General features: G+C 40.9%; 1 protein-coding gene across 3 annotated transcripts in view; it reads right to left on the reverse strand.

Annotated features, from left to right (window-relative positions):
* NPTN (neuroplastin) overlaps positions 1–26,881 on the reverse strand; it is a 59,292-nt gene that overhangs the window by 1,365 nt on the left and 31,046 nt on the right. For 2 of the 3 annotated variants that reach the window (XM_030016369.2, XM_030016371.2), the window contains 6 exons: positions 26,421–26,589; positions 21,874–21,968; positions 12,659–12,792; positions 10,841–11,114; positions 756–777; positions 170–243 (listed from right to left, as the gene is read on the reverse strand). In XM_030016369.2, coding sequence (XP_029872229.1) covers positions 183–243; positions 756–777; positions 10,841–11,114; positions 12,659–12,792; positions 21,874–21,968; positions 26,421–26,589 — 755 coding nt within the window. In that variant the 3' untranslated portion in view covers positions 170–182. The remainder of the gene's footprint in view (positions 1–169; positions 244–755; positions 778–10,840; positions 11,115–12,658; positions 12,793–21,873; positions 21,969–26,420; positions 26,590–26,881) is intronic. The other variant, XM_030016370.2, reaches the window with a different exon arrangement.

Raw genomic sequence — 26,881 nt, forward strand, 5'->3', positions numbered from 1 at the left:
TGTGCTAACCCCCAGTGCTCTCCGAAGCGTGGCAGGAAGGCTAGCGCCATCCTCTGAGCAGCTGGTAACTTTTTAATACATGGAACGAGTTACACTTACGCACCCCAACCACTACAGAAAAAGGAGGACTTTAGCCTGACCATTTGAGATGTGTGTGAGTCATACTTACATGATAAGCATTTTTAATTTGTGTTTCTCTGGCGTAAGTTTTTATCTTTGTGATTGTTTGTAGAATTGGTTTTCCTGGAGAAAGAAAGAATTAAGAAATGCACCAAAATCAGTCACAAGCATAGGAAAAAATGTCTTTGTACATAACAAACAGCATTTCATTCTTCCTCCTCCTAAGTGGCTACGGGCAACACAACTTCTAGACTTTGTATCTTGCCACCTTCTTGCCCAGTGCAGTTCACCTCCTACATCTGTCAGTTTGCTTCCTAGTTTTACTGCTTCCTTTTTACAACTGAAGCAGCTTTTTTTTTTTTGCTTATGGTATTTGTAAAAAGTGTATCAAATTGGCTACACCAGGCAGTCGGGAAGACCACGTGTGGCTTCAGCACAAGTATTTGTTTCGAACTCCTCCAGCATTATTTGTTTTTCTAGCAAGGACCTCACAGATACCAACGCTAACAAACAACAAACCAAAGGCTCCATTACCATTAGTAATGTCGCACGTAATATCAACCTGATGTACTGCAACCTCTCATAAACCCTCAGATTAAGCGCAGTAATTTTTTTTTTTCTTAAAATGCACTTACATTGGCCCAGCTGGTTCATCATCTGCAGCAAGAATTCCGATGCAATCCAGGGAAAGACAAGGAAAGGAAAGAAAAAGAGAGTCAGTCTTTGCACCGTACACCGGCTGAACTGCAAACAGCAAACCAATCTATCTACAGCGTTAAAGGCCATTCCACTTGGTAGTGCAAAGATTCATGGAGTTATTTTTCTGGATTCAAGTTTTAATGGCAGGTATGTTGCTTCGATGGTTTTAGTTAACACTTTGAATGCTTGTCATGAAGAACTGCAACTGTAGCGGACAGATTGTTGCAATATGGTCAGACTCATCTTGTCCCCAAGTTCCAGTGGTTCAATCTCATAAAAAATAGATGAGAAGACAAACCAACGTTTCAGTTGTAAAATCCTGCTGGTTGTTTTCTTGCATTGATTTTTTTTTTTTAATATACATATATTTTTTAAGCTGTTCTTCAGCTGCTGATGGGTAATTACTGGTATATACACAACAGAGTATATACACCATATACTCATCTTCCCCCATGGATGATACGACCTCTACATATTCCATTTTTCTCCATGTCTGATTAGAATAGACCAGGTTAGGAGGAGGTTGAAGGTGCAATACTTGAATGAAGTACCCAAACGTAGTCCTTGGGCAGCAGCAGGCATTGTGTGTGTGCCTGATAGAGCCCAGGGCTCAAAACGCCAGGGAAAGTTCGGGGTGTTGTAATACCTCCAGACACAACAGACTTCAGCTACAGAAGACTGACAGCATTGTTCTGCCTGTGTCTCTTGGCAAAACTATTCTCTTTTAAGAATTGGAAAAAAATCTGCCAATGAGTAATGTTTTGCATTCGCTCTTCCGTGACCAATTGAACATATTTTTTTTTTAATTATGAAACACCTTATTTTGCTCCCAAGCTGCAGTACAGAAGACAGAATTGCATTTAAACAGCACTACAAAAATCAATCCAGAAAGTTAATGCTCCTGTAGAAGTATTTTGGGGGAACCAATTCAGTACCTGATGTTTTTGGCACTTGACAGTTGCCATTCCCACCTCGCGCTGGAGGGATTTTTCACTGAAGTCTTTAAGAAACTCTCAGCAGGATTCCACAAGGGTGCTTAGTGCACATGAAGCAGTTATGGAAATTACAGTCTTAACAGTGTAGGCATCCGCATGAGCACACGCTAGGAGTAATGTCGGTCAAAGGGGACATTACTCCACCTGTACCTTGAAGGCAACGGATAGGCAAAGCCACCGCTAGCACAGACAGTGACCGGAACAAAAAAATACTTCAAAAAAATAAAGAACTAACCACAAACCAAGAGCTTTACAGCCAAAATAACACACTAGCGACACACCAGTGTCCACAGAAGTCCATTACCAGCAACAGTACACTATCGGACAAGATACAGAGAGAACTAGGACTAGTAAGGACAACCAGACATCAATGTGCTGTTGTATATACAGTGGAGATATACAGAGACACACCAGGTACTGAAACACAAAGCACAGTAAATCTAGAACTTCCTTCCACAAACATCTTTTGATTCACAAAAGATCTTAAAGCAGGCTGCGCTTCGCACTCCACACGCTGGCTGGGAAGAGCCTCGGACAGACAGCAAGCCCTTCGTTCCCCCAACCCCAGATCAGTACTGCTACCGATGCCATTCTGCTTTAAGACTCTGTTATCTCAGCTTTCTAACAAGCATAACTGACATCTTTGAGAGTTTGTTTGGCTGGACTTCAGAAATATCAGACTGCACCGTTAAGATACAAGCTCTCTCTCGCTATAAAAGAACCATTTTTCTTTCTCTGTTAAAATATTTAGATGCCTATTTCAGATAAGTAGTTTTGTGTTTTTAAAAAAAAATAAAAAACCCAACAAAGCTTCACATTTATAAAGGCTGCCATCGGGTGTTTTCCTAACAAAGATCCAACAAAAATGCCTATTAGAATACTTAAGCTTATATGGTGGATCACCACCACTCGCCCCTTTCCCATCTATAACCTAAACGGAGATAAAATAAGACTGAGGAAAATTTCTCTGTGCGTTACTATCCTGGTCAGCCATTTAACTGCTGGAAAAGCATCCCCAGTACAGTACAGACAAAGACCGAAACCTCAGTGAAATCAGGGGGCAACAGAACAACAGAAAAATAAGTACAAAATTAGACTAAATAAAGATTAAAAACAGCAAACTGAAATCCAAATTAGTTGTGAACGTGAATGAAGAAGTTTTAAGAAAAAGTGTTAACATTATGACTTGTGCATTGTATAGACTGAAGCGGAGATTAAACAAACTCCAAAGCATGCAGATCTCTCACTTACCACCATTTTTTTAAGGGTATGATGCAATTGAAGGGGAAAAAAAAAAAAAGTCATAGTAACTGACAAATATCAATATAACTCAAAACCTTTATGCCAGAAGACCTGCTCTAGTAACTGATTGTCTCTAATAGTATGTACAACCTATGGCCATAGAGAACATCCTCCCAGTATACTGCTTCATTCCATTCTGCACCCATGGGGCTCCCGAAATGCTGCCATGTGAGCTGTAATTTTATAACTGACCACACTAAACCCCTCCTTTTGCAGGAACTTCCTTTTGAATTTGGAGAGGATCTGCAGACTCCAAAACCCCCATTGTTTATATAATACAAGATTTAAAAAAACCCAAAAACCCAACCAGCCAAGCCTTTCTTGTGGGTATAGTGATCATCTGCTTAGTGTTGCCCTGAAACAGCACATTTCTGAACTGAGAGGTTAGAATTGCTGCTGTCCTTAATGCATCGTGTAACACGTGTAATCAATTCTTCCAGGCAAAAATATATGGACATTAAAATTGTAAGATGATGACAAATGGATTTGCTTTAGCTCCTCCACTTGTATTAACTGTCTGGGAATGTAACCCATGCTTTGGCAGTCTGAGAAGGGTGGTGGTGGTGGTGTTTTGTGCCCCCTCTCCCCCTTTCAGCCTTATAAATTTAGGCATTTTAGATGTTACTCAGTTTCTTGTACCTCCTTTGGAAAGCTACAGTATTTATTTTTAACGTCAAATTAATCTTGTGTAGCCTCTTACGACTGCTGGAAGTTAAAAATGAAACACTAATGGGTACTTCCAGCACTAAGTTTCAAATTTTTGCATGTGAAGGGACTCTACATTTCTGCTTGTGCTTTAAAAATTGCAAAGAAATCTACACAGAGAGGAGTCGACACCAGCAGCTTCAACAATGGTTCTTACACTGGCACGTGGCAACCCTCAGACCTGCCTTTACAGATCAACAGTGAATGGGAGCATTATTAAAACGAAACTCATGTTCGGTTTCTGTTCAAATGCTCAAAAGGAAAAGCCAGCGTCTGTGGCAGCTTTGGGGTCCTGTCTTAAATCTTCTAAGGTCTGCAAAGCGATTTGTTGGAACTATTACAGAGACGGCTAGGGAATTTTTATATTGAAAAGCTAGGTTAAGAGTTTGCTTTCTGGGACGAGAAAATTTGACAGTAGCTTGAAAACTTTTGAGAAGAACATTTATAAGAATTTAGATGTTTGCCCAAGTTGGAAAAAATAAATTTTTTTTTCAAAATTTTTCAGTTCTTAACTCATAATACATTTGGAAGGCTCCACATTGAGCACTCAAAGCAGTCCACAGCCACGCAGGACCGTGACGCTTTCTCACAAGGTAGCCGTTCGCAGGGACACAAGCGTTACAACCTGCATTAACCACTTATGGCTTTGGTTGCATGCAAAGACTCAAAGGTGGCATTTACCACCACCATGCACGTCGGGTTTGGAGCAATGCTCTTCTCTTTGGCTTCATTAACAGGAATATATTGTATATTGTGGGAGGAGGGGGAAGAATAGGTGAATGGAGACACTAATCTCGCTCCATGAAGCAAACCAATAAAAATAAAGCAGTTGCTCTGAAATGGAAGGAAGGCACAAGTGTATCGGCAACAGAGACTCTCTGGCAAACATTACTTACATCAGACTGGAGGAATTCTGATCCTATAATAGCATCTAACAAATTAGTATATAAAGGCCCGGAGGAGCCAGGCTATTTGATTACCACTGTGATACAGCGATGCTTGCTGTTGGGTATAGTTGATAACTACATGGTTTCGCAATGCGCCTGTCTGACAATCTTCTCCCCTTGATGAATTTTAAGTGTGGGAGAGAAAGGTGTGGGTAATCGAAAAAAAAAAAATCCAAAAATTAAGTTGGTACAAGGTAAACCGTTTCAGTGAAAACATTTTGTTCTTTAAATTACTTACAGTAACAGCAGGAACAGGGAAAGTCAAGAAAAAAAAAAAAGAGTATTAGAAAGAATGTGGGGATATGGATGGAGCTTCTGCAGAGCCAGAGCAGAAAAACATTTATGGAAAGTCTTTGTATTAAGCTGAGAAATGAGAAGGAAGAATGAAAAAGGACATGTTATATATAACCCAGTCACCTCAGGGTTTTGAACTAAAGATCATGTAGAATACGGATTTTAAAGTAAAAACTGTTTACATTCCTACGGGGGAATGTAGCCAAGAAGTTTTTACTTTCTACTTACCCCAGCACACACCCTTTAAAACGGCATCTTTACTAATTTTAGGCTATATGATCCAACAACAACAGAATAGACACTTTCTTTAGGAATCTTTGATATACTACATTCAGGTCACAATGGCTGATCGCTACGTCTGTCAAAAATAAGCAGCTTAAGCTATACCACAGAGGAATATAAAGCTATTTGCTTCCTTTTATTGTCAAGGGAAGTCCGAGCAACTTGCATTCTGAGCAAAATGCATCAGCAGTCCCCTGCTGAAACTGTTTCCCATTGTACATGCAGCGATGTGCCAGCGTCTCTGGCCTCAACATGCCACGTACATGCAGCTTTCATCACCAAAAGCCACTGGAAACTGCACGTTATTCACCCACTCTTGATTTTACAAAACGTAGCCACTCTCTGGAAAGGGTATGCGATCCGTGTATTGCTTTACCACGTGTAAAGCAAGTCAAAACTCTCATTTTGAAAGGATGAAGAAATTCAAGTGCAATCTGCCCTCCCTTCCGCCTTCCAGCACATAATTTGGATGCAATAGGGATCACACCTGCAGGCAGGTTACTGGAGGTACTCACTGCAGTCACCTCGCCTTCCCAGGAGGGCGAGAATGCCCCTAATCCACAGGCACGACAGCAAGAACCCACAGTGGGGATCCGCTAATGCCATCCTTGCACCATTTCTGGTGGAAATACAAATTTCATGGGTGCCAAGTTCCTTTTTCTGCTATACAGCAGCAGGAAAAAAAAAAACACCAAAAAAACAAATTAAATCACAAATCTGAATTATGTGAAGGAGGAAATACTAGCAAAGTTGCTACTGAGCAGCCCTGTTCCGTGGCATAAAAAGCAATTCAACTAAACACAAAAAGCAAGGTCCATGCAAAAAAAATTGCAGTCAGGAAATGCCAAAGTTAAAGGAGTGTCCTTGCTCTTCCAGCATGGCAGCGCTTCTAGACAGAGGTAACACCTTTCATAAGGCCAGTGAACACATTGGATAAATGTCTTGTAACACACAGCCCTTTATCCCCCCCGAACTCTGAAACCTAAGTGCCCTCACTCCACAGCTAAACAGTAAACTGAGAAGAACTGCTCCAAATTTAACCAGGTATCTGTCACTCTACCCATCTGCCAAGAGATGAGGTAGTTGGCACGCTGAGACAGGTAATTTTTAGCCTGTGGAACACAGAGATGAGAGAAAGGGAATTAATTCAATTGGCTTTGTTTTGCCTGGCCAGGTAGAGTTCCCAAGTGCTCTGGAAAGCATCCCAGACACCTTCCAGGACAGAGATAATGTTTCCCTCCAAACAGTCACACTCCCCACTAGCAACTGGGTGCTTTTGTTTAGCATCAGTTATCAAAAGCCCTTTTTGGCACTTCTTTGTTTGGCCTCACCAAAATGGTACGGCCCTCAAGCCTTGGTTTTTTAAGGCTGATGCAGCTGTAAGACCACTGACTTTTCCATGAAGTTCTTACAAATATCCTCTTGTGCGTATACAAGTGCACTGCAAACACAAACACCGAAATTACTGATCTGGTTTGTCAAAGGGTTATATATACTTCTGAGGTTTGCCTGAGAAACATCATATTCCTGTAAAAACAGTTCTTCTTCAGTCAGGGTGGAGTGGGGGGACCCTCAGGATTTTCTGCCTCAGTACCTTATGCTGCATTGAATTGGAGGATTCTCTGGAGATGTGGAAGTGCTAACTAAATAGTTCAATACAGTTCTCAAAAAAGAAGAGCAAGATAAGCAGTTTCTGGAAGGTGGCACCTCAGTGAAGGCAAGCTAGTACAGCTGCGAAAGGCTAAAGGACTCCAATTAAGTGTGCCTGTTATTAGTGGAGTCTGGAGCAACCCTGCTCCAGCTTTCAGCTTGGGCCGGTTCTGTCTGAGGGGATGAAGTCAGCACACTCCAAAGGGCTGCCTGTAACTTGTGTAGGCTTAACTAAGCCAGCCCTAGAAACTATGTCACCTGGGTACTGCATGAGGTGAGAGCTCAGCGTGGGCACCAGCATCTCCCAGCAAGACACAAGATAAATGCAGCTCAACTGCATTTCATCCTACACTGTTACCAGTCAGGCTCTGCACGGGCTGCAGGTGTACTTCCAGACTGTCGATTTAACAGTTCCTTCAGCTCCAGAAAGGCTTTGATTTTTCTGTATACAGGGGAAGCTACCATGTTTAGCATCACTGGTTTTCTCCAAAACTTTAAGAAATCCTTGAAGTGTCCTGAATAAGTCCTCTTTACGCTAGCTCTATGCAGAAATCCTCACTCCTGAGATCCCTTCAACAGGGCAGACATTAGCCACTACATCAGAGGATTCTCAAGGGGAAAAAAAGCTTGACTGAACACAGGAGACACCTCTTCCTAAGGTGGGATCTATGGTGCCCCGAAGCATTGCAGAGGGGCAAGACTACAGGTACAAAGCTTGCACCCCAACATTTAGGCTGTTTACTGGTAGGAGACACCTTATCTGCAGGAATAGACAGCCGGCAGCAGGAGGACATGCCAAGCCAAATGATAACAATCCACTAGGCAGCGGTCCAAAGAAAGATGCAAAATGGCTATCCATCCTCAAATGTGGCTGGGGGTTTTTTTGGCTGCTTTTACCTGCTACTCCAGAGCAAAGGAAGAACATCAGAGAAATCTGGTGACTAAGGAATGTCCAGAGTTATTCCACCATGGGAAGACGGGGACTGGGGTGATGGTGGGGAATATGAAAGAATCTCAGTGTCTAAGGAAAAATTTGGAGTAGTCCAAGGGCAAGATTCACACCCCAGCAAGAAGGGCCATCAGTGAATTTACTCTGCTGATGAGACTACCAGTTTTTTCCCGTTAGCAAGGAGGCACTAACAGCTCAATCATTTTTGCTGCAGCAGCTTCACATGAAGATCTGGCATAACCGCAACCCTTGTCCTTAAAGCTTAATACATTAAAACCTATACTAAAAAAAAATATTCAGAAAACCAGCTGATAGTTGAGAGATCACAGTTGTTGCCAAATAATATTTATATTAAGTAATATGGTGTTTAGACTAATATCTGCATGAGTTGCTGGCTCAGCTCTAGGCTCACTGATGTTACCCGCTACAGCTCACTGCAGCATGTGGAGGCGGACGTATGATTTTGGAAGCAGAGAGTTTAAATTCCAAATAAGCACACTGTTGCATTAAAACATTAACTTTGGCATTTCGTAACAATGTATTTAAAATAATAAAATTAAGAATAACCTAGAGTAAAACATCCAAGTGTGGAAATCAGCAGACTACTGATTTCTCACATATGCATTTGTCAACTGCCCCTGCTTCTAGGGTGTTTCCCACCACGATATCACGGAAAGCTTCAAATGCCATTACAGAAAATGCAGGAGTATCCAAGGGAATGTAGGACTCAAGTCGGCCTTCAGTTGAGAAGACGTTATGCCAACTGTGGCTCTTCATCCAGGCAAACCCAATATGCAGATATTGACTGTGATATTCAGTGCTGGATTTTGTCCTCCAAGAAAGTGGACAGGGAAAACATTTGTCCACCACAGAGTTGCATCACTCTCCAGGACTCAAGCTTAGCTGCCTTTAAAGTAACAGCAGACCAAGCAAGCAAATTTAGTAACCTCAGTTACTTGGCTCATCATCTTGGACACCTCCATCAGAGATGATGAGCCTGGATCCCTCAGGCATCTGAAGAGCAGCCAGACTAGCCAGGAAAACTTCAGCCCTTGAAACAAACAGGTAGTGAACTCTTCACCTCCAATGTGTGCTTAATCGCACTAACATGGTGGTTGCGCTGCAATCTGGTCAAGTCAAAGCCAATTTCTATTGGATTAAGTCCATTAGAGGCTGCTTTCAACAAATACTTACACATCAAATTACAATCTCATATCTTGTTTCGGTCCTTGTGAAACTTCATCAAATGAAATTCTGAAAGCAGGGAACTATGAACAGCCACCAAAGAGGCGAGTGTCTCCCCGGCCATCCCGACATCAAAATTAGGCCAACGTGGCATAGCAATATGGGAGATGTGCAAGAGAACATTTAAATGGTCTTTTTCGAAGTTTTCTGGGCTGGTTGAGAGCCACTTTGAGGACAAACTGCTGGCAGTATAAACCCCTTAGCAACTGTGAAGCTGTTAGTTATGCAGAGGAACATGCACAGTTTATATTTTGTTGTCTACAAACCTAGACCAGTCTCAATGCATGCTCTATAAGCAGTTAGTAAATGCTACTCAAGTGGTTAAGATCAAAAGCTAGTTTCCTCTAGGTATGCAGTATTTAAGACAGTTTTGATCTGCTACAGAAGTGACCCAAGCCTCAGCCATTCTCAAAGTATTAACATTTATTACTTGTTTTGTAAGATTATTTCTTTTCATTCTCTGAAACATAGCTCAGGAACCATGAAGTTGGTTTTGCCCAAACTTCACAAACAGATCACTGTTTCAGCACCTATATTTTCATCCCAAAAGGCAAAAGTCATGCTGCATTGTTATCAAACCCTTGTGCAGCTCGACAACAACATCGTTGCTGCACAAGCTACAACACAGCTGCCTTTGGAAGCTACCTACCATGCTACAGGGCTTGTTCAACCCAGGAAGATGCTAATGATTCAATGCTTCCCGTACTGATTCAGCGTGTTGCCCTCCACGTACTCTAAAGCACCTGCTATGTTACTTGGACACGTCATGTTGCTACAGCACGATGGCATACCAGCTGCTTCTCACAAAGATTCCTTGGTTTTCTTGAGGAACACTGTAGTAAGCAGCTAGGTGTCACATTAAAGACTGTTTCTTGATGTGGTTCTTTCAAATACTCGTTGTAGCCTCAAACTGTCCCTTCCCCCATCTTTTAAAGAGGAAGATATGCAGAAGAAGCTCAAAGATGAAACACTTACTACTTTTTTTGTGTATGACAGTTTAACTAATTAGTTCTACCATCAAACCTGATAATGAAAACCTAATCTTTAGAAAACATATGTCAGTGGCTACTACAATTAGATACAGTTTCCAGAGGATTTCTTAAGTAAAATTCAGTTACACACCAAAATAAGAGCCCTACCCCCACTCATTGAAAACATGTTTTATTTTTGAAGCACCTTTGCAGTCCCAATCCCTTTAAGTATAATGCCTCCTTACAAAACCTGCCCAGTGTCCAATCCAGATGCCACATGGAAGAGTGTTTCCAGCTCTCCCCCTGTGCTGCCCCATGCTCCTTAGGGCTGACACACAGCATTTCTCAGGGTTACTACAGCAGGAAAGAGATGGGAGCGCTACACCCCCTGTGCAACAAAAGCTTTAAAGATAGTGAAATAACCGCCCTCCCACCCCATAGTCTGAGATCTGTGGGAAATCCAGTGTTAGGACTTTGGACAACACTTGGACCCTCTGTGCTTTCTGGGCTTAATGTCTGGAGAGGGAACAGATGAGAAAGCAAAGAGCTCAGAGCTGAATTAACTGGGCTGCTGATCCTTCCTGCCACAAAGCCCCACTCCGTTCTGCTTCCATAAGTTCGCTTTGCCTTTTTTTTTTTTTTTTTTTCTTCCTCCTTACAAGTGGCTTTGAGCACACTTACCGTCTGGGACTTCATCCGGCCGCTTCCTTTTCTCATAAACAACTATGATGACAACGAGGATAACGATTTCTGCCAAGATCCCCAAAAAGGGCCAGAGGGGAGCCAAGTGGCTGCGGACACGGAGGATGGTTGTGACCGAGACAGAGCCGACCTGGTTGGTTGCGTTGCATTGGTACTCGCCAGGATCCTCGTTTATCTGTAGGTTTGTGATGCTGAGCTCAGTGTAGTTGTCTTTATTTGAAATAAAGAATCTGCCGGAGGAGTTGTTGATGTCCTGATAAAAGGAGAAAGGTGGAAAAGGACAAGAGCAAGAATTTTTATAAGTTCTGGTGCCTTTTCATTTCTGTGTCACGGCAACTAGAAGAGTTTTGAGGGATTCTTGCAAAGAGGCTGGTTCCTTAACGCAACAGAAAAGCCCACTACTAGTGTTTATTCTGTATCTCTCACTAAAGTGAACTGTGCTTCAAAACAACAAAAAATGCCAACTTAACTGACAACCTGTATTTTCATCCTACTTTAACAGTATGAGCCATGAAATGCCAGTGCTTGTGATCATGTAAGCTACCATGTTATGTTCCCACCCTTTTGCTTCAAGAGAAACCATTACACTCGATTCACCAGTGAACAGCAGTAAGATGACACAGGTTGACCTAAACAGATGAGACAAGTACAGGAGAGAAGATACATTCCCCAGCAGGGGACAAAACAATTTCAGTGTAGAGGGGGGGAAAAGAGAAAAAGCAGTACCAGTTAAGATTATTCTACACCGCATTAGATAGCATTTTCTAACTATCTGAGGTACGATGGCCCTAATAAAATTTTGCCTTTGCTATGTTTTTAAAAAGAAACACGCACTGCTCACAGATTTGTGGGCAGGGCAGCCTAAGCCACTGACTTTAGGAATATTTATAAAAGCTGGAATTCAAGGCACCACATTCTTTCTACATTTGAAAAAGAGAATTCCAGAGTTGCTTACATTTAAAGAATCAAAAAGGGGCAAAACTTTGACAAAATATGGATGTTTGACCTTCCTGAAAGTTAATCTTGGATAACTTATCAAATAACTTCACCAGAAAAAGTGTGAAGGGAAATCTGCACACCACCACAGAGGACTCTGATGACTTACAGCACTTGGTAAGTCACTCATATAGCACTGTCCCATAAAAATTTAAGCTCGCACTTAACAGTGATCAACCCACCCATACTGTTATTTGCTTAACATTTTTTCTTCATCTATCAATCAAATTGCTACCTCTCTGGCAGATCGTACAGCAACGTAAAAATAGGTGGGCTGAAGGACTTAGCAACTTCCAGCTTCTCTTCTGCTATTCCAATTGCTGGTCAAATTTTCTTGCTCGCTAGATCAGTTGCTACATGGAAAAAATACGATCGCTTAAAACACTAGTAGGTATCACTACCGCATCCTCATAGTAAGTGTTGTAAGCTCAACCAGTAAAACTGAAAAACAGTTTGAGAAATTTATAACCAAATGCATTTTTAAATCACATTTCATAACTCACATCTTGCAATTTGTAGCAGATACCCTGAACATCATATCTTTCTGGACAGTTCATAACTTTGCCCAGCAGCAACGCAATGAGCAACTCTGTTAACACAACAATATAAATACCCATTTTACACTCGCTGCTGCTGAAAAATTTCAGCTTCACTCACTAATGTATCAGACTTTTGAGGAACTGCATTTTGAGAAGTTATAAGGCACCCTAAATAATATACCCCTAAACCCAAGGTGCTCATTTCCTTCCTTACTGGGGGTTTTGGCAGGTTAATACATGCCCGATACCCCAGTTTTCTTACCTCAAATACTCCATTGACCTTCTTGCGCCACACCCACTCGGGATGTGGGAAGCCCACAGACTTGCAGTACATGAGGGCCTCCTGCCCCTCATTTTTATTTTCACTTCGCTTATGGCCAGTGATGTCAGGAGTAGCTACGAAACAAAAGAAAAACTGTGTTTACAAGCTGCTTGTTAAAGAGAGAGTTATTACAAGCTCTGAGAATTTGAACAGAAAATAAGTGCCAAGCTCCCTGGAAGCTGTTCCTTTCCCACATTGAGCCTATCTTAGAGAAGAAAAATTGTGATTCCCGTGTCTCTCCAAGCAGCATCTCAACTGAAGATCTGCAAGAATGTCCTTCAGGCTTGGTTTGCCAGACAAATTGATGGACAAGGGAGAAATCTCAACATCAGACTTATCTACCAAAAACCTACAAAACTAAGACAGCCCAGCCGTTCCCCAGTGTGGGAAGCTGAGAAACATCCATGTCTTGCTCCCCACTGCTCAGGAGGTCCCTGCGGCTCTGCAGTACCTTCAGCTTTAAAAGAGAGCTGTCAGAGATTCTGGTTACAACTTGCCCATGGCATCAGGACTCTGAACTGATACTGTCTTAACAGGAATTTCTGAAAGCTGAATCAAGGTATTCTTCCTTGCAGCAAGATTTTACATTTGGTCTGCACACGTGCTGTGACTTGTTACACTTTATGCTTGTTATACCTTACAGTGACACTACTCCTGGGTACTGTTGGGTATCTGTAATGCAGCAGAAGTCAAAATCCCTCCAACACATAATAATTTAATTTAGCCTATACACAAATACATACATTCTAAGGAGGGTTGCAGGTGAAGCTGGGCAACCGCAAGCAAAACACAGCCCTGAATACCAACAGAGGGTCTTCTGAATTAATTTCTCTATAAATAATGTCCCTGCTCTTTGCCACATTTGTCACAGCAGCCCGCTGCAGCCTAATACCTCACGAGAGATTACAATGGATCAATGGACTGCCTGAGCTGAACCTTGGCTTAAGCAGATGGCTCTGGTGCGGTAGTGATCACCTTTAAAGCCCATTCGCTTTCTAGCTTGCTAATTATGTCACACGTGGCCTGCTGTGTGATTGCAGGACACTGATCTGTTAATCCAGTCAAAGTCCTATCTGAGTGCTCCAGGAAAAGACCCCCAGACACTGGAATTTATTACAAGGGTCTATTGAAGGAAAGTTCCCTTTACCACCAGCAACCCCTACAGACAGATATAGAGAGGGAACACAGGTTTGTGACAGCTTATCTGGAGCTGCAAGCTAAAAGAATTAAGCAAATTTCACAGTTCTGATCAGTCGCAGCAAACAAAAGCAAGTAAAACATCTTGTGCAACCAGACAGCATCAGCTGAACCTGCTCTTCCCCCAAATTACATGACAACTCTTTGGGAAAGTGTTCGGCAAGTTTAAGTGCTAAAGGAATTATCCTATTTCAAAGGCAAGGGCTTTTCAAATGCAGAAAGCATCCCACACCTTACTCCTGCAAGATTCTTTTTGGACAGTAATGCAGCTGATTAATAATGTTGTTAGAGGCAGAATTAAAATAAGCTTCTGAACAACAGAAAAATCATGGTTGTAAGAATACTTAAGCTACAGCCTTCCTTAGTATGTGTGTATTCATCTGAAAAGACACCATCAGGAGAGGCTGATCAACCCAGGCTTTTCTCAAAATGCCTGTGAAAATTCAAACAGGATTTCCAACATACGCGTGAGCTTTGCAGAAGTTCTGACCATTTGCCATATAAAGAAACATGCATTTGCTGCTTACAGAATTATTAACTCTTAGCTGCATTTTCTAAGGCATGATTTTGCTCCAACTCAGGAACAGCCAGAGCTGTCAGTATGCACTGACAAGCTGAACAGATCCTCCACGCTGGATGCTGCTGCAGAGGATGCAGAGGCCAGTTTCCTTAGCAGAGATACTGCCCACTGGAAATTAAAACTAACTCCAGGCCTTCTGGTAGAACCCTTAAGGAAGTTATGCCACTTTAAAATATTTTAATATGTTAAGCATCTTCTCTTTTTTTTTCTGATTTTTAAGTAAACATCTCTTCAGCAGGGAGCTGAAAAAGAGCTCATTACCTAAGAAAAATACTATGATATTATCATCCCATAAGGATGATAGAATACCTAAGAAGGTAAAGGAAGTACTTGATCAAAGTCTGTAAGCATCCACACAGGCAAAAAATGGCTTTGCTAACAATAGTCAATATACATGATCATATAGCAAGACCAATGGATGAAGCTAGACAAATGCTGACTAATTGCAAGGTGATGCTAACCATAACCATGATATACAAGAACAAGGTACTACGAGTTTTAATTATCTTTAAGAAAACTGACACCTAAAATCTATCTTTACACACCAAACATGAAAATACTTTGCGATACATTAGACACGAACTGAATGAAGACACCAGATCATAATAATTCTCTGGTCTTCTGCAAAAAGAAGCTGTCAGGTATAGAAACTGAAGCAAGCTGGACAGGAAAGGACATTCCATACTTGCTGAGTGATCACACACTACCTATTCCTACAGGGGGCAATAATACTTGGAGGAAATTAAGTTTTCAAGCTGAAGGTCTCCAAGCAGAAAATAAATCAGCTTTAGCATTGAAGGTGCAGCATTACATCTTCAGGATACTAAGCACCAATATGCACCTGCAATGTCCTTTCAAACCACCATCTGCAGCCTCAAAGAGGAATATAACATTTATTCCAAAAGATGGTGGTTCAACAAGTGAGTTTCATCTTGTTATCTACTGAAAGGCGTCATCTCTTCCTTGCTAGGCTCGCAAAGTTCTCTTTTAAGCAGAAGCTAGGTAGGTAAGCCCAGTGACTTCCCTGCGGTTTTTGCTTACTTGAGGATGATATGCAGAGATCTCATCCAACATAGTGAAAATGAAAGGCCAGCAGAAGCATAGCACAAGAGACAGACTTAAGGTGGCAAGGTGATGGTCCCAAAACTGGCACTGATGGGTTGTCAAAAGCAATTGCAAATTACCCCCATTAGGAAAAGAAGAAATAAGATTCATCAGCTTCAAGTTGAAGCCCCATGGAGCCTCCATCTGTCAGCACTTTGGTTTTCACTGCCATCTACCAGCAGACAGCGAGTCAAAGCAGAACCTTGCAGAGGAAAAGGGTACAGTAAGTCAGCACTCTGCAGCTGGCCCACTTTTTCTATACGGCTGCTGATAGAGAAAGAAAGAAAAGAAAGAAAGAGGGAAAGCTTTCTAGGACACCTTAACTTCTACTGCAGGGTGACCTAGTGTTCTCCTACAGCCAAGAGATAATTATATTTCTTTAAGAGGACATCTTCACCGCGTTATCCCAATAAAAGCATAAGTGACAAGAATACATTCTGCTCTTTCCTTGCCAAGCACAGTAACACAGCCGCCATTTCCAGCTCTACTAGGACAGGGACTATTTTTGTACGCAGTCTGAGGGGAGCACTACATGAAATATTAATATTTCAGGGCACGATGCTAGACAGTTTCAAGCTATGGCTGATTCAGTACTTATTCTACCAACCTATTTGGCTAATTGTGTTTTGCTGTACAAACTACAATTAAAATATCGTTGCAACTGACCTCAGTCACAGATTTAGCAACAGAGCAATGTTTGCTTGTGAAGCTTTTCAAGTCAACATTTTTCTTAACACCATTCTGCTCCAGTGCCAGTAACAGATAAAGCACAGAATGAAGCAGGTTTTGTTCAGAAAGGATTTAGATTTCACTTCAGCTTTTAAGCAGCAGAATCCACATCTCTGTTAAGATACAGTTGGCTGTGGAGACGTGGGCACAAAATGCTGTCAGCTCCGACAACAACAAAACCAAGATAATGCCCCTGATAAAAGAAAGCAAGTTTTTTATTCTTACATTGTGAAACAGGAAAACTACATACTGAAGGTTTGTTTGAAACAGCATAAGGAAGAACAAAGAGAGGTAGGGCTAGTTTAAATTAATTGCTACCAATAAAAAAAAAAAATCAAAATACAGATTTAGCCATTCTTGACACAAGAGTAAACTTCTGATAAGCATCATTCTTTTGATAGGCTTAAACTGAATCACAACAGAAAGGGGGTTTGTGCCAGAGCAAACATTGGACCTCCATGTTTCAAGTACCCAACAGGCATAAAATACACTGTACAGCAACTTTCTGAATGGTATGCTTTTAATACAGCCCTGAAAAGAGGGAGTTTTTTCTTGTTAGAGGGCATGCAATGTCTTTTCTTGATATATAGGAGGTATTCAGCCCTTAATTTCCAGGTATTTTCAAGATATTTTACTAGCATTGCTAAAAAGGAGAGGAGCACTAACTTGCATAACACCTCCAAACCATGTCCCAGTTCACAAAACCCCTTCAAGTTTTCCCATTAACAGACAAAATTAAAGCAAGGGCAAAAGCACCTAAAAATATTCTTGCATGTAAAAACTATTATGTCTTATGGGTGACCTAGTAAAAGGGCTCTGGAAGATTTATTTTTCTGCATTGGAATTCTAATCCATGTCTACCTTTATAGCCTGGGTGGAGAGCTAAGACAGCAAAGGTACTGCAAGAAGGGAGAACGTGACATGCATTTTCTGTGTAATGCTTAAGATCACTCTAAGATGCTGTTGTGCTAAGAGAATGCCTGATTTCTTAATTAATTTCTGGTACAGCATGGTGAAACTGCAGCAGAGTTTTCGTAATACAGCCAGGATTCAAGAAACCAAGATCTTCCAAGGCTGCTGAAATAACCACTCATTTTCCAGCATGCTGCTTGGGCTGGAGCCAGAGCAAAAGTGGAAGAGTAACATTCTGAGTGCAGGCATTGTTTGTGAAACAAGAGCCCCCGGCTCAGCTGAAGTTAGGGGGTATAATAAGCATTTTTCAAAAGTGGTAAGTTTTATGTCTCTCAGAAGGAGCGAACAGGACTGGTCTGAGCACTTGCCATTGAGAAATCAATAGCAACTGGGGAGGATAGAAGAGAAAGGTGCAAAACAAGCAAGGGCTGAGGAGGGAAGTCGAAGGAATCCCCTTGATGAGATAATGGCAGAAAGGCCTTATAGGAAGAGGCATTAAAAAGCTCTACCTGTCCAGGTGCATAGAAAGAAGGGAGCCTTTCATGGGAAGGCAGGGCAGAGAGAACAGATGCCCTCCATCAGTATCTTTCTTGATGCTTGCACTACTTCTGGCCAGCCAGGGGGAACTGGAAGCATGTTCCCCCCCTATCTGGTTCTCACTGCTGCTTCTCTGCACCGGACGACAGTTTGGACTACCAAAAGACAGAAAGACAAACTTGTTTCCTCCTCCTTCTCCCAAGATCTTCGTAAGAGCAGAAAGATTGCAGAGGCAGAATTCTTCAGGGTTGCATTTTGGGGTTTGTTTGGTTTTTTTGTTGTTGTTGTTTTATTTTTAATTTTAATCCTCAAGTTTTCAGAGCTGTAGCATCACAACAACACAGCAAAAGCACTGCAGGTATTTCCACCATGTGGCAACGGAGCAATTATAAAAGCCTACTTCCAGATGGGGAGTAGACAGCACACTGCATTTTGGCTACTGCCTGGCGCGATCAACATCACTGTTCCTGCTGAAAATAACCACATCATACATCACAGCCTGCTTACCTGCAACGCTCTCAGCCAGAAGACTTCACTGCAAAAGCAAAGGGTAGGAAAAGATCCCTATTTCAAGGCAGAATCTTCCCAATATCAGCATTTGCTGATATTTGCTGTTGTTTCAGGCTTAGAGCTGCACTCACACAATGCCCCTAACAGCTCTGAGAATTTGAGCAAGAATACTCAGAGTCTCCACCAGACACTTCATCCAAAAGCCAACTGTATGAGGGAAACCAGACTTATGCCATTCCTGGGAATTCCGACAGACTGACATTAAACCCCAGTATTTTCAACTGCTGTTATACTAGTGCTGCCCTAGTAATTTTTTTACCAAGAAAATCTGCTTTAAGTATGCAAGCATACCTAGCAATTCTAACAGCAACGCTCGTGTTTCTGCATTTTTATCTTCTTACATAGCACATGCAGAGATTCAGGAAGAAAATAGGCAACATTACATAAAAGGCAAATGGCACTGGTATATCCTGGATTACATCTGCTGCGAGGCATTTGTTAAAGTTGTTCACAAGTTGTCAGAAAGTCACTATTTTGGTCCACAAGCACTTTCATATTCAGAACCATCTTTTCTATGTGCATCAGCAGTTAAAAATTGCAATATAATTACAATTAGCAATTAAATTTGTGTACAATTGTTTAACCATAAATACTGTGACAGGCCACACATGCAGGTAAGCATTAAATTATGGCATCTGCATGGTCAAACAAGATTCGTGCATCACTGATACATCACATATGCCTTGATTAACAACTAGGTAACATCTCTACACATGAAGTAGTATCAAAAATCTGTTTGCTTTGAGAACTAGAACTGTTTTGGCAGAACGTGTAGAATATTTACACCAAACTGCAGGAATCACAGAGAATGCCTTCCTTTGCAAAGTAAAAAAAAGCCTGTGTATCCCTTGCAACTAGCATGGATATTATTCAGAGACATTTACATCCAAGAAAATATGTGCAATACCATACAAGTTTAGCTGTATGGCTCTTCCAGGAGCAGTAACTCAAATGAGTACTCTCTGATCAGAATGAATTTACGTACAGTGCTAGGACTGCAAGGAGACTGCAAAGCTCTCTAACTTGTGCTTTAAATGCAGTCCCAATTTGCCACTATGTAAGTTTCCAAGTAACAGGAATTAGATAGGATAGATCTTTTCAGTTTAAAAGTATACATGCTTTCCAACTTCCAATTTTCTTTGCGGAAGACTTGACAAGGTACTTCCCACTCTAGACAACCCCTGGTACTTCTGTCTGCCGAGAAGGAATTCGAGGCCCATCAGCCACTCTTGTGATGCTGTAAGGAGGAGCTGGAGCGTAGGGTTACTGAGTCCTGAAATTGCGACTGCTGAGCAAGCTGCAGGTGTAATACCTCCCAAGAGCAGTGCTGGAGTCATTAACTTTTAACTGATGACTACTCATTTGTATTTATATATAAATTACCTGTGAAAAGTTGTTAGTAGGATTAGTTATTTTTCTCCCTCTGCCCTTTGTGCCAGTACTTCAATCAGATATATTGGCTTTTCTTTCTACAATGTTAAATCCTATGTCCCTGTAAAGCTCTCTGCCAAGTTCTCTTGGTGTCCCTGCCTGGCACCAGACAGCAGAGAAGCCCTAAGCCAAACGTTTCCAAAAGGTCTTTTAAGAGATTATACAAAGCTAAAAAAGGTCTTAATCTATTACCAAAGTTAAATTTCCTGTCTCTGGAAGTGGTTTGACACCCAAAGCAGACTAGAGAAGGCAGAAAGTACTTAAGATCTTAATTAAGATAATATTGAAAGATATAGCAATTAGAGTGTAAAAGCAGAATGCAAAAAAATCCCCCCAATACAAGAAAAAAATGCATGCCTGTGTACCTTGAACACCCAGAAGATAAGTTCACCAGAAATACAACATAAGTTTGAATTCAATTTGCTGTAAGCAAGGCAATTATTATTTTTAGAGGTGCAGTTGGAGTCTTTTTTAATCCTAGGCCAACAGGAACTTCTGGTGCATTTGCATGAGCACATATTTTAGATTTCCTTTTTCCTTGCAGAGATAGCTTCTGCACCAGATTTGGTTAAACACTAGATATATTTTGATAGGTTGTTTTATGCAAGATCGTTGGAAAAAAAAAAAAAAAACAAACCCTTTTTAAATCAACACAGGAAAGCAGAAAGCTTTTCTTGGTACAGTATCACTCAGAATGCTTATTTATATGACAATATTTCTCTTCCCCAGGAAACTGTTTGTATGGTTCAAAAGATGCTGTTCTCTAGAGAGGAAAGATGTATTCAGCATAATACTGTGCATTTGTCATTTCACACAGACTGCTGTATTACTCCCACTTCCTCACTTCGGCTTCAGGAACCTGACCATGCAGTCTTCAGTGAGGCACCAGAAATTCCCAGGAAAGAGGTCAGCTTTCAGCTTTTGCTGCAGATCTGTGGTACCTAATTTAAACAGTAATGATGACAATATAGATCAGGATAGGCTGCATCACTGCTACAGGGATGCTAAGAAATAGTGTAAAGCACCCTCCTTCCCATTCACTATTTTCAAACAGCAGCAGATGAAGCTCTACATTTAAGCTGCGGATATAAGGAAGATGGTAGGTAATGTTAACTTATATTTCAAGCAAGTTTACAGCACACCTTCATAAAACAAGCATCAGTATAGTCCCAGGCACGCACAGGCTGGTTGCAAGACTTTTTTACATGAACTCATCTGCCTTTGACTAACAAAGCTGCCATAATGCATCAATTCCATCTTACTGCAGCACCTAAGGGCCAAACCACAGCTACTGCAGAGCAGTGGGCCAGTAATTTCCACAGTTATTGAATGAACAAACCACTGTATTGTGGCAGCAGTTTAACACCGTATAAGACACCATCATCTCCACGTTACCTCTATGTTTTATGTCTAACAGAAACACTGTTCTTTTGTTCAATAATTACAGTAAAACTCTGTGGAAACCTTTCACATTTTGCAGTTTCTATCCACTATTTTAGGGTCCTAAAGATGTCAGAAGACTACTAACGTGCACAAGACAGAAAAAGCTGCATGAAAATAGAAAACCCCAACCTGGTACAGGGCACCTGTCCTAACCAGAACCCAGGCTTTCCCAGCAACTGAAATAGTCTCTGCAGACAAAAAACAGTTCCAAGCTACCACATGCGAGATACTGGTTCTTTTTTTCCTATTCAGAACAGACAAATTCGAAGTACATTGAAAACATTCAGATGGCCTCATTTACTGTGAAACAGGGAGGAATCCACAGCTGTCTTTGCATGAGCACAGACGTATTCTACAGCAACCTTGGTCCTGCTGGACAGGCACACTCTCTTGTGATAGCCAGATCAAAGGAGTGCAGAAGTGCGCGCTAGAAGGTGCTGTAGTATCCCCTGTGTGGACCACAAATGCACCCCTACGACTGCGTGCAAGACCTCCCCTTGAAATTATAACCAAGGATTGGACACAGGCTCTATATAATGAGGAAAGGCCTCCTGAGTTAGCTCTCTTGTACGGACACCGAGCGAGGTGGCAGAGGCAGTGAAAGCACTTCACTTTCAGGGAGAGGAAACAAAACAAAACAAAACAAGAGTACCTCTCACTTCTATAGTGGCGTTGGCTATAGGAGAGTTTGAAAACACAAACACGCACAAGTATTCCCCTGACTCTTCTGCTCTGGGCTTCAAAATCCTGCAGACAGGGAGAGAACACATGAGCCATGTTAAGTACTGTGTTAGCAACCAAAAATGAGCAGGCTAGGAATTTATTCCTCCCCCCCACCCTCCACTTTAATCTTTTAACTGAATTTCACAGCTATTACTTGTTAATTCAAGGGATGTTGTACAGACGTAACTACTTGAAATAAAGGATGATGTTTACCCAGAAAAAGGGTGAGCTCTAGTCTGGAAAGTCAGTATCAATTTAGCTGGAAAAGCTGCATTTAACTGAAAAGCAAAGAAGGAGCCTGACACCTGTTAATTATGCACTACAGTTAGCTTGATACAAGTCATCCTCAAGTCACTAGCCTATTAGGCAGGTATCACCTCCATTGAGGGAGAAATGTGATTTGTATGTACTACCTGCTTTGAAAAAAAATCATACGTGGCCAACTGGAAATCGACAGACTACAAATACAATCAAGGCTTACACTGTCATCTCATAAGCTGTTTTCTTTTTTTTTCATAATCAAAATTAAACTGGTCCATTAATAGTTTTCTCTGACTCAGAACAGATGCGGAAAAACTGCAAAAGCTGGTCAACTCATGAAGGAAGGCACCACACAGGAACCTGATGCCACTTAAAATTAGGAAAGACTAATACAATAACAACTAGTAGAGGAAAAAACAGATGCAACCCAGCCAGAAGAAAAATCAGAGCTGCAACAAATGCAAAAAAAAAAAAAAAAAAAAAAAAAAAAAATCAAGATGAATTTACACTTGAGATGGTGCTAACTTCAAGTCCACCAGCTTTTGCTGTCCTTTGAAAAGCTTTCGGATACAAATGACTTAAAAGCTCTATGCATATGTTCTTCAGATTTACCTACAAAAGATATCTTAGACTACAGACGCATACGATGATGTGACGCAGTTTACATCTCCACACAGCACAGAATAAGGCAGAGTTCTCCCCACCTCTCCCTCCCGTTACTGAAAGGCTTCTTGGCTCTCTTTTTTAATTATTAATTTTTTAAAACACATTAAGTAAATAGCATGGAGACGAACAGAAACCCTGCAGAAGAGCATTGTAATAAAATTATTTAATTACACATGGAAACTGCGTAGACACGTGGAAAAAGCTGCTCAGTTTAACACAATACTTTGACTCAAGTCTTCACTGTGTTTACAGCACTTATGTTACAGAGTCGCCAGTGAAACTTTGAAGTTAGTTATAAAGTTAATATGCCTTTCAGATAAACAGTAATATTACCACTTTTCACAGAGTTAAAGATTATCTTAATGACAGAAAGAATGATCATTTAGTATCAAACATCAAAGCAGTTAACTGTGTTTAAACTGTAGGCAGGTACAGTATCCTTAGAAAGTACACAGCAACCCTGAACCTTAGTGCCTGCCGACACTGGAAAAAATTGCAGTCCTCACCCAGCTGCAATGGGGCAACTCCACCCAACTATTTCCATCACTAAGCTATCCTACAACTCTGCAATAGTGAGGGAAGGCAGAGAAAATACCTGGCTTTCTGTAATAGCATTTAGGACCTTAATAGTTAAATAATCATAGTCTGACCACTGCTTTTTATGCACTACAGTCAATGCTTAAAGCAGGGGGGAGGGGAGTAAGACATTGTATTCTTTCAGTTCTACATAAGCTTCTTAAAGTGTGAAACTATGGCAGCCTCTAGTAGAGTATTATTACTGTAAACCATTAAAGCAAGTGTAAGTTGATATAGCTGTAAAGTTTTATAGACAAACAAGCACCTGAAACAAGTTTGCTTAGCCAACAACTTCCCTCAGTCCTGTGGTTTTAGGAAAAGCCCAGCTTTTTGTAGGTGTAGACTTTTCAGCAGATTCAAAACCACCCAAAACCCCATTTTCTTCAATTTAGCTCAGTAACCTGCTACTTCACTCTGAATTAACTGATGAGGAATTTGGAAAGAAATCACTACTTTTCTCCCCCGAACTATGAACATAGACTAGGGGACAGGTCTCCAGAATGAAAGCACAGGATGGCCAGAACCACTTCCAGGTACTTTCTGCTTGTAAAAGAATACACTACAAATAATTCTTCCTCATTTTTAATTAAAATGGTGAACTAAAAAGCTGTACTTAGCTCTGAGCTTTCTGACTATAGCTGCCTACCAGCACGAGCAGCTACATCAAGTTTGAATGAAGAATTCTGAAAGATGTGTTCAATTTTTAATGTTGTATGATGCAGGTTTTTTAAAATACATAGTTTCACTTACAAATTCTGAAGCTTTCTGAATGGTAAACAACACTGAACTTCAATGAACTAACTATATTTCATAGCGAAACAACACATCTTAATGACTGAAACACCAAGAACCTGAAATATTTTTTATTTTTTAAGAAAAATAAGTAGAATGCAAAAGACTAATCAATCATGTAAAAAAAAATGCTAAGTTAAATAATCTCTTTTAACTATTACTATGTTGACAATGCTTGCATGAATTTGGTATTTCTGGATCAAAAAAAAAAAAGTAACCAAATCAAGCTAGAAGTTAAGGAACAAATCAAATGCAGTGTGACCACGTGCAATGAAGAAATGCCACAGAAAGCCTGAAACCACAACAAACAACAAAGCAGCTTATAAATGAGCAGGAATTTGAGGTCTACATTGCAAATGCAAATTTTCCCAAATTCTCAAGCTGTCCTGTGATTGCAGCATGCTCTACCAACTCTTTATTCATTGGGAACAAAGTGACTGTCTTACAGTCTGCCCACCTTACTTCCTCCTTCTCCAGGACATTAAAACTGAAGGCAAGTTTAATTCTTCCTTGACTGAGAAATTTGAAAGGAAAAATCCACCCTAGCTTGGAATAGATTAGAGAAGTCAGCCTTGATACTTAGTTTCCTGAATAATAATGTGCAAATTTCAGTAATCTTGATGCAATGTACCTTTAGTAGCACTCAAGCTCATGCTTTTGAACAGGACTGCTCATCAAGTTAATTGCCAGATAAGAAAGCAGAGCCTTTAAAACTCAGACCCAGTGTTAAACATTGTACTGAGGAAATAACAGGATGTAATTATGGAACTAAATGAGACTTTTTTTTTTAACTGCAAAGCTGAATAGATGATGCAAAGTGAGCTAAAGTGGAAAACAAAAGGAAAAACTTGAACACATCTTTATCAGAATCAAACACAACTTCCATAATCCTGTGGATGAAAGGATGCTTTGCTAAGGCACTGAAAGCCTTGAATATTTCTTAATCCTGTGCCAGTAAGCAACATCAGCATGGTAAAGAACCCACAGTACTCTGCCAGAGACAGAAAAAAGCCAGTTCAGTGTGTAGGCACGTTTCCTTGCTTTAGTGCAGACAAGGCACAGTAAACAAGATGCACTATAACACAGTGGGTCTTACCCAGACATAACCACCTCTTTCTGACATAACAGCTGAGTAAGAGCATCTGAAGTGGTCTCATGTCTCCAAAGAGTAAGTTATCACCAGTGGTTAAGACACTCCTTAAGTGATCTTCATCCTAGCTTAACACTGAACAGAAAGTTCTATTTGCTATCCATGCTGGCATCAAGAGAAGAAAATGGAAGGGGAAAAAAGAAAAAAAAAAGCAATAAAATTACACATACAAAACAGATCTCTGATAGCATCACTGAGCAAGCTTCATATGCTGTCATCAACTCCATGGCAAGCAAGCCCCATTTCAGGAATACAGAAACCGTCAAAGGATTTCTGCTTGATGCAAGCTACAGTGAAACAAAAGAGGTGGCTGCACATGTTCGGTTCTCCTTCACACCCTTAGATGGAAGGTAGAAACAAAGCCAGAGCATGTGCACATGGAACAGATTAATGCTGAAAATGTGGATGTGCTGACAAATAAGAAGCACAAGTGATACAGCTGTACTGGTTTAATCAAGATTTGGTATCATTTCATAGTAGTGGTCTGACAACTCATCAGTCACAACTCAGACAACACCATCTTTCATCTCCCAAAGCCAGAAAATTACTAAAACAGCTTATTTCAGCAGTGATTTATGTGCTGCATTTCCCTGCACACTAAAAATGCACAGCTGCAGATCCATCTTGATGTAGACATAAGCAAGACTAAGACTGCACAAGATACTCAGAGGAAAAGAAAACTAGGCTATACGTCTGTGCCTATGTCCACACATTATGTATACTCTAGAAAAGAACTAAATGAGTTTAGATTGAAAAGAGAAATTTACAGTATGTTTTTGTTGATAGTATGTTTACATGAGCTAACTGGGACAGCTGTAGACAGCAATTTTTCCAGAATTGTTCTTCTAACGCTATTCACAGATGTACTTTTTGTGGAGCCTCTCATGCAGATCAACTCAATTTGTCTGAGCACTGTGAAGATGAACCAGGGACCTTGGAGTCCCAACTTCCTGTTGTCTATTCTAAAGCCGTATGTCTAGCAGGCTTGTTGCTCTCCAGTGTAACATGGAGGTTATTCCAAAGAGACTTACTTGTATTCTGTAGTGTTTGAAGATTTTCTAGTGCCAGGGATCTCCTCTCCGTTCTTCACCCAGTAACTGGCAGAAAGGGGGCTGGGACTTGTGGTGAGGTTACACTGCAATGTGACAGCCGGACCATACAGATGAATGACTACATCCTCGCTGGCATTGATCCTGGGCTCTGAAACAAAGGACACATTAAATAGCAACAAATCTTCACTGGCAATTGTGCCACACTAGTCTAAAATTCAAAGGGAAATCGGGAAGGGAAAAAGACTACACAAGGAATGTCACTGCACTAATTTGGGAGACATCAAGAAAGTCACAAGAAAACAGCTGACCACTAGTGAAGGCAACACCTTATGGATCAGCACCCCTATATGGAAAAAAGAAATTTGTTTAGATTGTTTATCTTAATATTTAACATCACTACAGATTTCTGTGTAACACCATTAATCATTTTTTACACACTA

Source organism: Aquila chrysaetos, chromosome 5, assembly GCF_900496995.4.
Source record: "Aquila chrysaetos chrysaetos chromosome 5, bAquChr1.4, whole genome shotgun sequence".
Classification (NCBI taxonomy): Eukaryota; Metazoa; Chordata; class Aves; order Accipitriformes; family Accipitridae; genus Aquila; species Aquila chrysaetos.